Source organism: Aulonocara sp. 'chitande type north' Nkhata Bay, linkage group LG7 (genome assembly GCF_057382095.1).
Source record: "Aulonocara sp. 'chitande type north' Nkhata Bay isolate Kocher_YH1m ecotype deep benthic linkage group LG7, A_spYH_male_GT1.1, whole genome shotgun sequence".
NCBI lineage: Eukaryota > Metazoa > Chordata > Actinopteri > Cichliformes > Cichlidae > Aulonocara > Aulonocara sp. 'chitande type north' Nkhata Bay.
Genome location: NC_141350.1, coordinates 68,363,004 through 68,380,227, shown reverse-complemented (window position 1 = coordinate 68,380,227; position 17,224 = coordinate 68,363,004). Strand labels below are relative to the sequence as shown.

Below are 17,224 nucleotides of genomic sequence, written 5' to 3'. Positions count from 1 at the left end.
CAACACAAAATAAATGATTATTATTCGATTATTGCATCGAGCCTTTAACCAAACTGTGCCCTGTGACTGCTCCTCTGTAATATTATAACCTCTCATCTGTGGTTCCTCTTTAAAACACTGTGGAGACGTGGAAATGGTGGTTTAAGGACCAGCCACTCGGTGTGATAATGGCTTCCATTCCACTTTTAATTAAGCCCTGAAGGAGAATTCAGGCCCTCATCATAAAAGAGCTATGGCTGCTTTAAAACTCTGATTGGTACGAGTACTTCCTCATTTGAAGCGGGCCTGCTTCCTTCATGTCTAATTCCTCGGCTGCTCTTCTTTTCTCAGGCAGGAGGTGATTGTACTCGTGCTGCATTTGATCCCGACTGCTGCGCGCTCAGCTGAGACCGCTCAGTTGTCCATCAGCAGCCTGTTTGACGAAGCCAAGTCTTTTAAAACTCGAGTCTTTTAAAACTCTTTCTGCTTTTCTGAGGTATAATCAGCTCTCCTCCAGAGACACGTGAGTTATTCTGCTGAATAATAAACTCTTAAATTTAATAAAACACAAGCCTCTGTGCGACCTGAGCGGGCAGCAGCTTTGTATTTTCCTTCCTTACTTCATTCATAACACACGTGAAAAGACCCAGGAAAACCAAGTTAACGATAAAAACGATAACAAAATAACGCTGAAAACCGATAAAAACCCTGAAAACCAAACATTTCACACCTGAGCCTCAACTCTCGCGGCCCGGTACCGGTCGGAGGCCCAGAGGTTGGGGACCGCTGCTTTAAACCGCTCTCTTCTATGGCAGAAAATTTTACTTTAGCCACAAACCTGTTAGCGGTGACCAAAGTTACACCAATATTAACTGCCCAACACTTCCGTTCCTCTAATCTGTCCTCTACTGTCCAGTTGAAGCTCCAGCAGTGAGCCCAGCAGCAGAGACAGACAGGTTTGGACCATTTATAGTGTGGGGATAGCTTCAAACTTCACCATCTCGTCCAGTACGAACACTTCTGCCTCCAAAAGTCTAAGAAGGTGGCGACCGCAAATCTCATCAGCGCTTCAAAAGCAATCTCAAATTTCACATCCCGACCTCCTGTCCTCTTATCCTCGCCCGAACCAGGAAAGGAGGTGAGGACGAGACTTACAGAGGATTTAACGACGTGAGAAGACCTCACCTTAGAGCCTCGTTTTAAAGAGCTGTCATTGACTAAGTCACAGGACAGAACTGATGTATTTTATGATGTGCTCGTGGAGTAAGTTTGGTTGGCTGGTCACTCTTGTGAAGGTGTGGATAACGACTCTCACAAGCCTTAGAAATGCCTCTGTGACTTTTCAGACTGATGATGTCACCGATGTTGTTCCTCAGCTGGTTCTTTATATCGTGGCGTGATCGTGATGTGCTGCTGGTTGAGATCTTTCGGCCTGTTTCACTTTGTCAGACAGCTTCTGTTTAAGAGGTTTGTGAGTCAGCAGGTGCCACAGTGATCAGCTTTGCTGTGGCAGTGAAACTGGGCTCAGTCACAGTTAATTCATGATTTAACAAAGAGGGCCGGCAGGTTTGGATAGTTTGATGCCTTAATAAACGAACTCGTCATCTAAAAACCGGATTGTGTGTTTACTCTGATTATCTTTGTGTAATCTAAAAATTTGTTTGATGATCTGAAACATGTAGGTGTGACAAATATGCAGAATCATGAAGATGAAGAGTATATACTCTTTCTTCCTTATTGCTTGTGTCAATGAAATATTGTTTCATGAAGACTCGAGGTAACTTTTGGATACGACTACGCGACTCGCAGAGGTCAGAGTGTGGATTAACGTGGATGTGAGGGACACACCAGGCTGTACTCTGACTTTTTGAGCCTTTGTGTGTTTTGCCTCACGATTCAGAGCTTTTAATCAAGTGTACCTACATCTGTCATTGACATATATGTATTAAAAAAACAAAAAGAACTGATGCCGAGCACTGAGTGACACTTGGGTGACTAACAGACAAGATGAACAGCATCCCTCTGAGTGGTTTTCTTTGCAGCTGATGTGAGTCATCAGTGATCATTTCCTCAGGGAGACACTGTTCTGCTCTGTAAGTGTGAGCTCTCGCATTCATTTCCCACAGCAGGCTGTCCTGAAAGTGTCCATTAACAGCCTGAACGTCTGCAGAAATGGCAACATGACTAAAATGTAAATGCAAAGGCTGTTGTGTCAAATTAAGAGTCTATCTAATCTAGCAGTCTGGGGTGTCCTCGAGCCTCTGAGATTGATTTCTGAAGAATATGGCTGGAAACACTCATTATTTCTCTGATGAGACCCAAACCAGCAGTATGTTAGTCCATCTGTTAATATTCCTCCCTCTGTCTGTGGCACTCAGCTTTAAAGGCCATTAGTCTGATTGAGCCAAAAACCCCAGATGATTTTAAATTATCAAATTTGGTTGGAAGTCAAGGTGATTAAGAAATTATCCACAGCTTTCCAATAAAAGCTCAAACGTATTTTTACAAATCTAACTATGAGATAAAAGTAAAAATCTTAGAAAGTCACTGTTTGTGTCATGAAACACAGGAAGATGCAGACTGTGGAAAAAGAGCTGAAGCAACAGAGAACAACCCTTTATCAAATAAAGCAAAGTCCAAAAAACACAGCAGGGATTAGAGGAAGAACCGAGCGTCCCATCACAGCACAAAACAACAAAGTGGGAGGTAAAAGCTGTGGCTTTGTAAGTTCATGTTTCAGAGATGAAACTAAAACTTAACATTCAGTTATTCAAAAGTTTGAAAGGTTTGAGGCTCACAAATCTGAGATTAAGGCACAAAAATCAAAATGAGGAGGTAGAAAGGGGAAACATTTTGTAAATCAAATTTTGTAGATAAATACATTTTATAAATATGTTTTAAAATCAATTATTATGTAACACTCGGGATTATTAGCTTAATATTTGTAGTCTCTGAAGCCAGCACATTTTGTAGGTCAAAACTTTACGTGATACCAAAATGAATGAATAAAATGAGAAAATCTGAAACATGTATTTTTCTCATTTTATTTAAAAAGAAAAGAATTGACTGATTTTCGTTGGATTTGAAAGTTAAAACTGTGACAAATAAAAATAATCAAATAGTAACAAAGCATAAAACAACTGTGCTTTTATCCTTTAATTTTACTATTCTCGTTGTCCAAAATTGACCTAAAGGGCTTCCGTACATCAGAAAACGAGAGCGGTACGGACAGGCTTTAGGACCGGGGGGCCGACACGTGGTGACAGGACAACCGGAAGCCAGAACTCACGTTACTGGTAGGTGTGTTAGCTTTTAGCTTCTGAGCCTGTATCGCCGCTGCGCTCGTGCTTTAAACGGTGTTCAGTTGGTGGGAGCTCCGCTCCCCGCGTGTCTCTGCCTCTGTGAGGTCACCCACGTTTGTCTGTGACCCTAACACAGTCTGAAAAGTTAGCAGGACGGCTAGCAGCAGCTCCAGCTAGCTGTTAGCACACACAGGTCAACAGCATTGACAGGGAGCCTAAAGGTGGACGGAAGAGATGGTGTGAGGATGAGTGTTGTTAAGGTGGACTGTTATCGAAGATAGTTGATGGGTTTTTGTGAAAAATGCTGAAGAAGTGTGCTTTGCTCCTTGTGCTTCATCGTGTTTGACTTTAATAAACTGACTCGTGTCATGTAAAGCTCCAAACTCAAGGGAAGAACTGATGTTGCCACATAAAACAGGCAGCTTAGCAGAGAGCCAGCTGTAAAGGACATCTCTGGGATACTTAGGCAACACAATAAGCCTGTCTCAGGCCACATAGACCAGTGCTGCTCAAGTTACTTGAAAATTGTAATTAGTTACTAATAACTGATTAGCTCTCCAAGAAAGTAATCCCATTACTTTACTGATTACTTATTTTCAAAGGTAATTAGTTACTTTTTAAAAACATGATACACAACCTGAATACGTAATAAAGTTATAGCCCTCTAGCCCAGTTCTGTTTTTTCTGCATAATCCATCATATAAAATGTAGTAAAATGGAAAAATCTCTTTTTAAAACTTGTTTCATTAGTTTTAATCTTTTAACTTTATTCACATTGCATCAAGCAAAAATTAAATTATATGCAAGAAGAAATGTGTTTAACATTTAAAACTATTTTCTGCATAATCCATCATATAAAATGTAGTAAAATGGAAAAATCTCTTTTTAAAACTTTTCATTAGTTTTAATCTTTTAACTTTATTCACATTGCATCAAGCAAAAATTAAATTATATGCAAGAAGAAATGTGTTTAACATTTAAAGCTATTTTCTGCATATTCCAGCATATAAAATAAAATCATGTTTTGTGTTTACACTCTTTCACATAGATGCAAGTAAAACACAGCAGAAAATAAATCAAATCAAAGACTCAGCAGCTCTTAAATCTATTGTCACCTGTTTAGCATTAGTGTGGCGGGTGGAGGTTTGTCCACGGCGGTCATGTCAGTGGGAGGATCCGGGGGTTTCTCTGTGAATGTCACATTCCCGTGGCAGCGTGCTCGCTGCTCGCTCAGATTTGAAGTTTAATTTTTCGCTGTAGAAACAAGTTTCTACAGCCCTACATGCCCATCTCTGCATACGACAGTGTTTACCAGCAGAAAGACTGTTGTATGTAGGGCTGCCACGATTAGTCGACTAGTCACGATTACGTCGACTATCAAAATCGTCGACGCCTAATTTAATAGTCGACACATCGTTTGAATGCCGTAAAATCCTGAAAGGTGCAGGAATAACAGTAGGATTTTAAGAGTGTAATAACGGACTGAAACAGAAGATGGCGGAAATGCACCTACAAGGATACCGTTAAACGCCAAAGATGAAGAAGAAGAAGAAGAAGCAGCAGTCTCCGTTATCATGGCTACTCGGCAAAGGAACTCGAAAGTCTGGGAGCATTTTGACCAAACAAAAGAAAAGAAGGTCCAATGCAAAATCTGCAAAATGGAACTTGCCTTCCATGGCAGTACAACGGCGATGCACGAGCATCTAAAAAGGAAGCACGTCGTGGCATCCGACGACGAAGTGGTACAGTCGTCTCGGTAAGCTAATTGGCTAGTTAGCTGCTAACATTATTATAAACAGCAAGCTGCTAATTATTTGTGCTGTCAGCGTTAATCTCGTTAGTATGATGTTAACGCCATAACCGCATTAACGCGGCAAATCCCCGTTAGTCAGTGCCATGCAGCCCTCGCACCGCGTTTTCGCGCTAACGGGGATTTGCCGCGTTAACATCGTATTGACGAGATTAACGCTGAGAGCACTACTTGTTATTGCTTATATTAATAGCTGTTAACATTACAGGACTGCTAAAAAAATACGTTCGTCTTCAATGGACGACTTTGTCACCAAGCCAACAACATGTACACCTCGGCAAGCAGATGTCCTGACTGAATCAATCTTGAACATGTTGGTGACGGACATGAGACCCCTGTCTATGGTTGATGATCAAGGTTTCAAAGAGATGATCAAGCAGTTCAACCCATATTACCATGATAACTACCTACCAGGCCGATCCCACTTCACCAAATTGATGGAAAAGAAATATGATGCTACCTTTGAGAAGGTTGGTCTCTCTTTCTCTCCACTCTCTCACACCACAAACACAAAATAGCAATTTGTATTAGAATTTAATACATTTCATGATGAAATAATATAGAGCTTGCTGACTGAGGAACCAATAAATTAATCTTGGTTAAAGCATGTAATGGAAAGTTGTTGTTTTTTTTTTTTACTGATATGTTGAATGTTTATTGTTTAACATACGTAAGTGTATTTGATGTAACTGAATTATTCAGTTGGTAAATTCAAATCTTAATGCATAAACTGACAAGCATTATTAATAATTAAAAAATATACTGTAATATATTTCCCTAATGCTTACTATTGTTCCAAATCATCTCATATCTTTAGGTAAAGCAGACCCTTGGTGGTGTCAAAGGTTTCTTCACCCTGACTGCTGATGTCTGGACCAGTCGTGCAACAGAGGCCTACCTTGGTGTGTCTTGCCATTTCCTGAGTGAAGATTGGAAGATGAAGAGCTTCATCCTTGATACCATGCCTCTTGAGGAGAGGCATACTGGTGCCAATATAATGACATGGATGGAAGAGGTGCTAACAAAGTTTGACATCTTGCCTGCCAAAATAAAAGCAGTAGTACATGACAGTGGTTCCAATATGGTGGCAGCAATGCGACTGCTTGAAGAAAAACATGGATGGGCCTCTATCCGCTGTGCTGGGCACACACTCCAGCTCATAGTCAATACTGCTCTCAAAGAAACCACCATCAGCAGAGCACTAGGTGCTGCTAGGCAGCTAGTGGAGCACTTTAAGAGAAGCGAGCTGGCTAGTACAAGACTAAAAATGAAACAGGAGCAAATGAATGTGAAGAAAAATACACTGATCCAAGATGTCAGTACAAGATGGAATAGTACATTCCACATGATAGAAAGACTCCTCGAACAGCGCTGGCCTCTCACTGCCACTCTTTCAGATCCCGAGGTAACGCCAAGGGGGAAACACTACTTCGACTTGAAGCCAGAGCAGTGGGTGCTGCTTGAAGAACTGAAGCAAGGTTTGGCACCTTTTGAGACTGCTACTGTTTACCTTAGTGGACAGAAGTACACAACGGTTTCAGGTCTTCGACAGGTGGTCAAAGGGCTGACACGGGCTGTACACCAAAGCCAACTGGAGACGAGCTCAGGAAAATCTTTCATTGCCAGTGCAGAAAAAGGCATAACACAGAGATGGGGGAGTATATGTACTTTCTCAGCAGACAAAGAAAACCCTGTTATTCTCGCAGCTGCCTTGGACCCCAGATACAGAAAGTTGACGTTTTTGGCTCCTGAAGATGTCATCAGAGTGCAGGGGACTGTTGAAGTGCTTGCTGTCAAAGAAGCAAATGCTGGGACACATGAGCATGCAAAAGTGCAGACAGCCAATGGTTCAGGTAGAACTGAAAAGACTGCTCTGGACAACCTCCTTGAGTCTGACACAGACAGTCAGGGTGACAATGAGGAAGAAGCATCTAAGGAGGACCAAGATGTCCAAGTTGTGAGAAGTGAAGTTCAGCTGTACTTTAAAGAAGCCACAGTTTCTAAAAAGGATGATCCTCTTAAATGGTGGAGCGAAAATGAGGGACGTTTCCCCACACTATCAAAGCTAGCTAAATCTTTTCTGTGCATTCCTGCAACCGCCACCCCATCGGAGCGGATCTTCTCCACAGCAGGGAACATCTGCTCTCAAAAGAGAGCAAGCCTTTCTGCAGAACATGTAGAAAAGCTAACTTTCCTGGCTATGAACAATAATCTCGTGTAGATTGCTATACTGACTATATAGTCCCAAAGTTCAATATAGTTGTGAGGACTGAGCACAAAATGCTATTTTGTTATATTTGTTTTCGGGTGGCTTCAAACTTGAAATTTCATTAAAAGTTTAATAAACTATCATCTTGTCTTTATTTTTAGTTTCACATACCTTAAACACTTAAAGCTGTAAGCTAATGATAGTTGTATAAGAGCAGATGCATGCTGCTGCAATAATCTGTACGTTTTACGTCCAATGGATGCATGATCTGATTAGTTGACTAATCGCAAGAATAATCGGTGACTAGTCGACTATCAAAATAATCGTTTGTGGCAGCCCTAGTTGTATGTCAGCACGTGTCCTTAAGTGTCCTTAAAGAGCTGAACTTCCAGCTAGAGGTGGGCGATATAAACGATATACGATAGAGATTTTGACTATATCGCTCTATCGGGATAGTGCATGTTGATGATGTCATCAAGCTGCGCCTGTTTTGGTCGAAAGCATCGCAGTGGCTACAACCATTATCATCTGCAAATTATGGCGGGCGACAGTCATAGCAAAGACATGAAGCACTGTTGAAATATGGGGAAAGCCAAAAACTGCGCTTCCTCCACTTCCGTAACATTGATTCATTAATGTTGAATCCTCTCACAGCTGCTCTATTCCCATGTTGTTGCAGTATATTAATGACTAACCTCGTATTGTGGATGAATAATCTCAGTTGTTCTCCTGACTGAAGTTTGGCCCGTGTACAGCATCCTGCTATGCGATTGCATTTGTCCCTGACCACCAGAATCCCTCACGTTAACTTTTATCGAGTGGAAAAAAGTTGGCGTTCATCCTCCAGCTTCACTGTGTTTATGCTATGCTAACATAGCTGTGTCGCTAGCGATCACGTAGCACAACATCATATAGCTACCAGGTAGTCCAACTTCAGTAACCCTGCAAACGTCACTGCTGTTTATTTTTCTGTCTTCATTTATGTTGGAAGTGGTAGCAGAGCTGTACGTTTTAATTAGTTTCAAAAATCTCAGTCAGAACATGGTATGAAATGTTTAGGTGGAAACTAGCGAGCTAACTTCCTGCTAACTTCTAACTCCGTTAAATTTAATAAATTCTGTTTTCATGGATGCCTGGATGTTAAACTTAATAAAGCAGCAACGCTGATTATTTACTTAAAGATGAAAGAATTTAGACAGTTTTTAACTCTCAGTGTTCGTTTGACTTTGGGACCTGAAGTTGACGGAGTTTTGGACCCAGATTACTCCGCGAAGCTCCTCACTACGGCAGCCGTAATGCTCTGACAATCCATCAAGCAGTGCGGCTTACCACAGTTGTACTAAAATATTTTAACAGATTTGTGCCCAAATCGGTTCGAGTTTCGATTTTTGAGAAAATTAAAGGATTTTAAGTGCGCCTTATAGTGTGGAAAATACGTTATACAGAAGAAAAGAATATATCATTACCGCACATGCTTCAAATTATATCGCGATATGAATTTTAGGCCATATCGCCCCGCCCTACTTCCAGCTGTGCCGACGTGTATCATCAGACTGTGGATAAGACGAGCTGTCTACAGATCTGATTATTAAAGACACGTTTACACCATCAGCTGCATCAGTTAAGCTCATGTGTTATTTAAACAAGGAAAATCACTTAGCACGGTTGTGTGTTTATCGGGCACAATGGCTGCACCTGTGCCCGTCGGTATCTTCTTAGTGGTTTCACAGATCCCACATCTGCTCAGTGGTCCAGAACCAGTTCTTGAAAGTCACACTCACAGACTGTATATAAAAGATGGCTGTAGCCACTGTGGCGTCACTCTGTGGTTTTCAACTCTGGATTTTTTAACCTCCTAAGACCCAAACTCTTTCACGACATGTATTTTTAATTTCTCTTTGCTATCTGGGCTGATTGGGACCTGATGAATGTTAAAACAAAGATTTACCTGATTTTTGTTTCTGATGAAAATAATATCCACATATGAGGACATTCGTTTTAAATTTCGATAGAACAGTGGCAGTATAACATCCTCGTAAGTGGATATCAGGCCCTTGTAGAGCAAAATTTATTATTTTGGTTTAGACAACACAACATGTGATGTCCACATATAAGGATGCCAGGTCCCAGGAGGTCAAAGCATTTTGGACATGTTGTTACTACCAAACACAAAATAAAATTCAAATGGAAGCTGCATGTTTTGGAATGTCACAATAATCTCCTCCTGCATTTCCAAGCTCTAATATGTTTAAGGCCATTCTTGGGATTTGCGTAGTTAAACCTCATTATTGGGAACGTGTGTTACAAATTTCAACCACGTAGTTTTGTAACTGATCTTTCTGCAGGCCTTCAAACATGAAACTGCAGCAAATGTTAAAGCAAATTCAAGTTTTCCAATTTTTACATTCAGAATGGATGGATGCAAATTCTTGAAGTCATATTTTCAGATCTTTGGCCTAAAAGTTTGAATGGCGTATCTGAAGCAGCTCTCTAGTTCCCATCATTTGAAAATCTTTATGACCAAACTCAGAACCTTTCTGTTAAGAGGTGTTTCAGCACTCTGTCCACGGACTTCAGGCTGGGAACTTTTCTTGAATTTGGTCATTTGATCGAACAATATATCTATTACATCAGCCTTGAGAAACAGAGCCTTAAAAGGCAGTCAGAAAATTCAAATGTAAGACTTCTGAAGACTAAATCAATCAGAGGGTTGGATAGAATCAAATTCCAAGGACAGAACGAAATCAAATGTGACAAATCTGTGTCCTTTTACTTTGAACAACCTGCTGCAGCCTTTTTTGTCCACTGCAGAAATGATCTGATCGTCTTTTGGCTCTCATCGTTTATTCATTAATCCTGAGAGCAAGTAGCAGCACATCCAAGGACATGAGAACAAAAACAGTCACAGACAAAAATATTGGTTTCAAACAGGAAGTGTCTGCTCCTCCCTTTAATGAACAGAGCGCAGCAGGATTCATGTGGACAGAGACAGAAATAAACTGAACTAATTACAGCAGGTGGATCAGGACTTCTTCAGCGGTCTGATTCACACAGGTCTGCTGCAGTTTCATTGATAATATCTGTGCAGAGGATGATGAAGGTGGAGCTGCCAGGCAGGAGGAAGACCTCAGAGGAGGTTCATGGATGCAGTGAAGGATTGGTGCAGAGGGTTGGAGTGACAGACGAGGATGCTGGGGTAGGAGGAGGTGGTGGCAGCTGAAGCAGTGTGGCGACCCCTAAAGGAAGCATGAGGCGGTGCACACTGGGTCTTTATATCATGCTCTTCCTCTTATAGCTGCTCAGTGGCTCCATAGTGTGGTGGTTAACACATTTGCCTGATCTGCACCCGACATGAAAATCTGGCGGATCGAGTGTGTGGATCCGCCCTCTGTGAGAGAGAGCGTCTGATTTCGTTCAGCTCGTCTCCATCACTGCTGCAGCAGTGCTGATGCTGTTTAAGTCCATCATCCTGTTATGTTTACACTCAGTAACTGACATTTGACTAAGATGATGCTGTTCTCAGTTATACCCTGGACCTTGCTGTTCCACACCAGCCTCACCGTCTCCGTCTGTCCTCAGATGTTGACGCGTTCGATACTTTGATCATATTTTTAAGGTCGTCCGTCCTCAAACGCCCGTGGGGACGCTTCTGCTGGCAGATAGAGATCGAGCTTAGCTTAGCAGCTGCTGCCGCCTGAATTTTAGTTGGTAGATTAACAGAACTGTCGTTCAGTTTGGGACTTGTATTCATTTTTCTTTTTGCTTAGATTAGCTGTAAGCTGAATATTGAGTTTCCGTTGGGAACACAGAGGGGCAGATTTGATGGACGTTTCTGACATTTTAAAGATTCATCACACAAAAAAAAAACACTGGTGGAAAGATAACTGATTCTAAAAGTTTGTGGAGCTCGGTAATAATTGCAGCTTTCGCTTCTTCCTTTGTTCGAAGGACCCTTTTGTTGTGTTTCAGTAATATGAATTTGATTAGTAACTCTAGATTTCTTTTCATGAAATACTCTGAGCTGCAGTATAATTTCCACAGTAGCGATAATGTTATGCTGTCATGTTGCTGAAAGGCAGTTTGAGCTGCCAGCTTGATTAAATGTCAGATATTACAGATGTAATCAGCCGCGCTGCTGTCCTCCCTCCTCAGGAATATCAGATTATATTGTTGTTGTGGACTCGCACAGCTGAATGATATTTTTTATTACTTTTTATTACATAAACAAATAAATCTACAGTACATAACAAAATGAGACACGCACACAAGAAAAGAGCAAAATATTTATTTATAGCACATTTTTCAGAATCCGTCCAAGGTCGAAACATGCGTTGGAGCCCATAGACTGTATATAAAAGATGGAGTACAAACACGGCAGCTTCCACCACCAGCTGCTGTGTGTTTTTAATGAATTCAGTTTATGAGAATGAATCAGTTTGTTGGAAGATGTAATTATGCATTAATGAGTGCATATTTATGAATATTTCCTGTATTCATTTAGTGAAAATGACTAAACGTTGATTGATTCTAATCAGTCTGCTGAGTCTGTTTTATGCTGCTTTAACTTCAGCAACGAGAACAATTCAGTTATAATACAGAACTAATCAGTCGCTCAAGCTGCTTTATACTGTAAGGTCGACCCTACAATAATATACACGGAGAAAAACCCAACAATCATATGACCCCCTATGATCGAGCACTTTGGCAACAGTGGGAAGGAAAAACTCCCTTTTAACAGGAAGAAACCTCCAGCAGAACCAGGCTCAGGGAGGGGCGGGGCCATCTGCTGTGATTGGTTGGGGTGAGAGAAACCTAGGTCTTACTGTAATGATCATAGCAGGTGTTCAGTAGAGCAGATGTTTGGTGCTGACACTGGAGCTGCTTTATTTCCTGTTCCAGGGCAGGTTGTTCCTGTTGCGCATTAGAGAGGTCAGTGGGAGGAGTCATCTGTGGGAGCCACACTCTCAGGCTTCAGACTCTAAATGCCCAGTTTTTCTGTTCTTGAATCTGTGTGATGTCATAGAGAGCAGATTGCCCTAATATGGTCATGTCAGACGGCCACCCTGACTGTGAACGCAGAAGCCCCGCCCACTTCTATGTGAGCATTTAGGAATACAAATAAGGAGGCTTACATAAGTCAACTTCAAATATTTATGCATTTCATATTTCAGAGGGAAAATGACAGAAACTGCTTGGCTAAATATGACTCCACCCACCAGCTTCTGGTCAGTTGACAGGTGCAGCAGGTGTAGGTGACATGTGGTGTAGATGTGCGTCCTGGTTGCGTTGCTGCAGTGTGATGTGGCGGTGGGAGGAGTCGTGCTGTTCCGTGGTGTTTGCTGCTAAACGGCCTCAGCAGGGAGGAAGATAAACTTTTTTTTCACCCCCAGCTCACGAAAGCTTTGGGGAAAGAAACCCACATTTCACCCGAAATATCGCACTCGGGAGGAGATGTCTCATTTGTTCTCTTCTAAGTGCTGTCATTTGTGATTTTTGCTGTCGTTTCTCTTGACAAGTGCATTTTGACACCTGCTATTTGGTTCATAACAAGCCTGTGAAGCAGCCACAAGGAGAAAGATGTGCAGTGCTGCCTCGGCCAGGTTATTTCGGTGTAATTTCTGTGCTGTCGAGTGGCTTTCAGCCTGTATTTGTGTTCCAGAGTGGCTGCCGGAGCTAATGACTGCATCGCTGGTGGGCCAAACTGCCCATTAGTCCTCCAAGGTGAGCGGAAGCAGGCATTTTTGTAATGCTTTCCCTGCTGCCGTTGCCTAAAAAGCCGCGTCTGATGTTCTGCATGAGAGACAAATCCCATTTGTGTCCCGGGCAGTGGGCCTGGATCCGCCCAGCTTACAGTCAACACTGACACCCGTCCAGTAATCACCTTAGTTTTGGCTGAGCGAGCACGGCGAGGCTCGGCGGGCTGGAGATGAATAAATATTCAGTGATAAGGTTAAAGAGATTATCTGGCGGATGACTTATTTCATATAAGTACCTCATACAAAGTCAGAGCAAATGTCAAAGTTGTCGAGGGGGGGCTTTTAGTTGGCCCTCTAAATGCGGGCATAAGGGTGCTTGTGTGTGTTTGCCGGTCACAGACTTTGTTGTGGAGCTCAGAGTCTGGTCTGTTACAGGATATATGGGCATCAGATGTGCTGTGGATGATCTGGGTCCACACAAGATCGATGTTTGTCTTCCTGGTGACCTTTCCTTGAGATCTTAGCTGCTTGGACTTGGTGAACATCACCTACCAGTGTGGGGATAAACCCCTAAACTGCCTGTTCTCTTACAACCATTACCACACTATAAAATATTTTCAGTTTTACTTGTTTATTGATTTTTTGTGCAACTTTGAAAGCAGAAAATTCCCCTCCTGTGTAAAGCGTCTTCTTTTGAAGAGTCGGTGCCCCGTTATTAAAGTTGCTACCAGAAGAACTCCCCACAACAGAAGCTGTCTGATAAAGTGAAGCAGGCTGAAAGATCTCCACCAGCAGCACATCACGCCACGATCTAAAGAACCAGCTGAGAACCAAAGTCAGTGACATCATCAGTCTGAAAGGTCACAGAACCACAGTGAGAGCCGTTATCTACACATGGAGGACGCTGGAACGGTGCTGAACCTTCGCCATCGACGACGTCAGAGGTCATGATTCAACCACAAGAAAGAGAAGAAATGGCTCCATGGGAGAGTTTAAGGAGAAAACCACTGCTGACCAAAAAGATCACATCTGCCAGAAAACATCTGGATCATCCCAAAGAGTGTTTGAGCCCCGTCACATCTGATGAGAGATCATCACAGCAGCGGCAGACACGGTGGTGGTCTCGCTGTAACTGAGGGAACCATGAATCGACCAGAAAACCCTGACGGAGGATGTCCGCGCATCAGTTCATGCCATGAAGCTCAAGAGCACTCGGGCAGCAGGACAATGATGCAGATGAATTTGGAGTTGTCAGCACTAAATCAGACTGAGATGCTTCATGTTGGAAAACCCTCCAATGTGTCTGAATTCAAACACACCATCAGGTGACCTCCATGTGTATGTATCGCCAAAGGATGGACTCTTTCATATGATACTAATGTTTAGGGCTGCTCGATTATTTTCACTGATATTGAGATCTCGATTATTTGACGATATTTATTTAACAATAACAATGTGTTGAATAATGACTTTAAAAAATAACATAAAACAGTGCAAATACTGATAACAGTGCAAATGTTTCCACACCACTGAAGTTTTTGTTACCTCTCTTCTCAACCAACAGCAGTCACTCTCCTCTCCTAATAACTTCTGCTGAGCTTTCCAAGCTTCCCTCAGGTCCTCTTAATCAGCGGTCCCCAACCCCCGGGCCTCGGACCGGTAGCGGTCCGTGAGTCGTTTGGTACCGGGCCGCGAGAGTTGAGGCTCAGGTGTGAAATGTGTGGTTTTCAGGGTTTTTATCGGTTTCCAGCGTTATTTAGTTATTGTTTTTATCGTTAACTCGGTTTTCCTGGGTCTTTTCACGTGTGTTATGAATAAATCTTCTTTTTTTCGGTACCGGTACTGGTTTTATTTTGTTGTATTTATCCGCGACACCTTAAAGGCCGGTCCGTGAAAATATTGTCGGGCATAAACCGTCCGTGGTGCAAAAAAGGTTGGAGACCGCTGCTCTTAATTGTTGTGACGCGTGTTCGAAATGCAGAGAGCTGCGCTCGATTTGCCACACGGAGCAGCGCGAGAGTAAAGCACGAGGGAGGGGCTAATAATCGGCTCAGTCATTTTTAATGATCGCTGAAAGCCCAGATCGTAATCGAGATTAAAATTCGATTAATCGAGCAGCCCTACTAATGTTTCACAGACCCGTTGGCATGGAAGTGTATCAGATTAAAATACGACGAGGACATTCATGCACGCTTTTATTTTTTTGGTTCATGATGTTTCACCATCAAAATGAAATGTTGTCTTTTTCAAAGGACCTGATTAAAAAAAGACAAATCTGCAGACCACACTGTTTCCCATGATGACACGTTAAATGAACAATATCCAGGTGAATCTGTTTCACATCGAGACCTGGGCGGTGTAGCTTCAGCTGTGTGGCTGCAAACAGTTTAACACGTCCACGTCGAGCACTGAGAGGACTTGAAGCAATAAAGTTTCAGATGCATTATTAACAGACGTGGCTTAAATTAAGTGTAACAATGCTGTGAGTGCACAGCAGCTTCCTGTTTACAGTGTTCAGCTGTCGTCATGAGGAAGAGTATGTCGCTGTTTTTACAGGATAACGAAGGTTCGCTTGTTTGAGAGTCTGCTGACATCTTTCCCGTGAAGACGGAGAGATGAAGAAGAGCTTCGTCTGCAGAGGAAGAAATGGCTGATGAGTCTGGTCGCTGTGGACTACCCTGCTGGTAATTATGGGATGTCTGCTGGAAGTCTCAGAGATATGATGAGGGGAAAATCCATTCGGTGTCCATCTCGTCCTTTGGGGGACAGGTGGAGGTGAACGCTGGGTCGCAGGCAGACCGTGACATTTGCGGGCGCTCTGGGCTCTACGTCCTCCTGAAGAGGAAGCTTCTCGTCTGTCCCCACTTTAAAGGACGACTTCCTGCATCTGTTGTTTTCCTGTAGAAGAAGAGACAAAGAGTTGGAGACAGAAATGGTTAAAAACAAACTCATGGGAAGGCGTCATGGTGGGATACTGAGACGGTGACATTTGAGGCTCGTTGATGGAAGTGGAAATTACACGGTTAAACTTTTGGTGAATCCAGACGTGGTGAGTCATCTCATGACTTTCACAAGAGTGATAACGTTCATGTCAGAGTTTTGCATCTCTATAGAAGTTACGTCTTTCCTTTTGTTCAGCTGCTCTGCAATTACAGCGTCTCGGAGAGAAAGGCCCTTTTCATGTAACGACTACAGCCTGGAGGTGTCTGGGAGGAGAGTGGCTTTCTGGGGTGAATCCTCCTCTTTGCTGAGGTCCTGCATCACAGAAGGGCCACGCTGGTCTGAGTGGAGCCTTTAGGACCCCAGTGAGCTCAGTCTGTGGGTGGTGCTGGGTGCTTTGACTCCACAACGACAGCACAGCTGCTTGTCGATTGTCCAGATAAGGAGAGCTGACACAGTTTGTGAAGCTCTGATCAGAAGAACACATCTGGGCGGCCGTGCCTGCTGCAGCCATGTCCTCCATCTCAAAGGATATTCCTTTAAACGTGTGTCTGTGTTTATTCATCTTCAAGGCCGACCTGCAACAGCTGACCGTCTGTTATCAGTTGTTGCCACACCCATAGATAAGGTTCGCCCTCTTCCACATCCTCGTATTATGACGTGACCTGCGTTTGTTTAGGTTTTTGTTGTTGCTGAGCAGACGACACCCTGCATGCTGCATGTGAAAGCAGCAGAGGTTTTACATGCGCTGACTGTGCGCTCCTCTTTCTCTTTATTACAGATCAGAACGTATCGAATGCACATGCTGGGGGCAGTTTGTAAGCAGGGGGAAAGCTAGCACTCACTGAATCCTACAGTTTGATGAATAAAGAGTTTCTCTTTCAGTCTTCTGGTTGTGCAGATGAACACACTCCATGGTTTTATTCTTGGTTCTGCTAGAGCAGCTTTGCACGAGTCAGATTATCAAAATAATCTCTCTTTATCTCATTCTGCACCTTTGTATCTGAAGCCATCAGGCACGCCTGGTCTTCATATCCTCGAGGGGAAAAGGGAAAAGCCAATCCTTGCTTTTGAAGGTTGTTAATCCAGTTAACCCTGGAAACAGAGCCGCTCAGATCACCCTGACATCATGCCTGTGACGAGTGGACGGACACTTCTGCACTCATATTTGAGATGTCTAATGATTCCATATCCACAAGTCGTACAGGATGTAAATCTCTCCTGTTACAAGTGTAGTAAAAAGGTTCTGTGTAGCTTCAGGGAACCAAATGTAGATCGAATAGAAAGC

General features: G+C 42.8%; 2 protein-coding genes across 3 annotated transcripts in view; both read left to right on the top strand.

The window, feature by feature from the left end:
- Positions 1 to 3,207: 3,207 nt before the first annotated feature.
- Positions 3,208 to 17,224, top strand: part of immp2l (inner mitochondrial membrane peptidase subunit 2) — a 198,923-nt gene continuing 184,906 nt past the window's right edge. The window contains exon 1 of one of the 2 annotated variants that reach the window (XM_086302181.1): positions 3,208 to 3,275. The gene's annotated coding sequence lies outside the window, so the exon portion shown is untranslated. Of the gene's footprint in view, positions 3,280 to 17,224 lie in introns of both variants that reach the window. The other variant, XM_086302183.1, reaches the window with a different exon arrangement.
- Positions 4,197 to 7,466, top strand: LOC147326826 (E3 SUMO-protein ligase ZBED1-like). The gene is made up of 3 exons (XM_086302694.1): positions 4,197 to 5,037; positions 5,300 to 5,561; positions 5,909 to 7,466. The coding sequence occupies exons 1-3, from the start codon at positions 4,856 to 4,858 to the stop codon at positions 7,310 to 7,312; spliced, it is 1,848 nt and encodes a 615-aa protein (XP_086158820.1). The 5' UTR covers positions 4,197 to 4,855; the 3' UTR covers positions 7,313 to 7,466.

Bases quoted from the DNA above. Each gene is read 5' to 3' on its own strand.
- LOC147326826 (XM_086302694.1), top strand. From the start codon at position 4,856: ATGGCTACTCGGCAAAGGAACTCGAAAGTCTGGGAGCATTTTGACCAA. The intron at 5,038-5,299 runs GTAAGCTAATTG...TTAACATTACAG, and splicing joins GAAGTGGTACAGTCGTCTCG to GACTGCTAAAAAAATACGTT. The intron at 5,562-5,908 runs GTTGGTCTCTCT...TCATATCTTTAG, and splicing joins ATGATGCTACCTTTGAGAAG to GTAAAGCAGACCCTTGGTGG.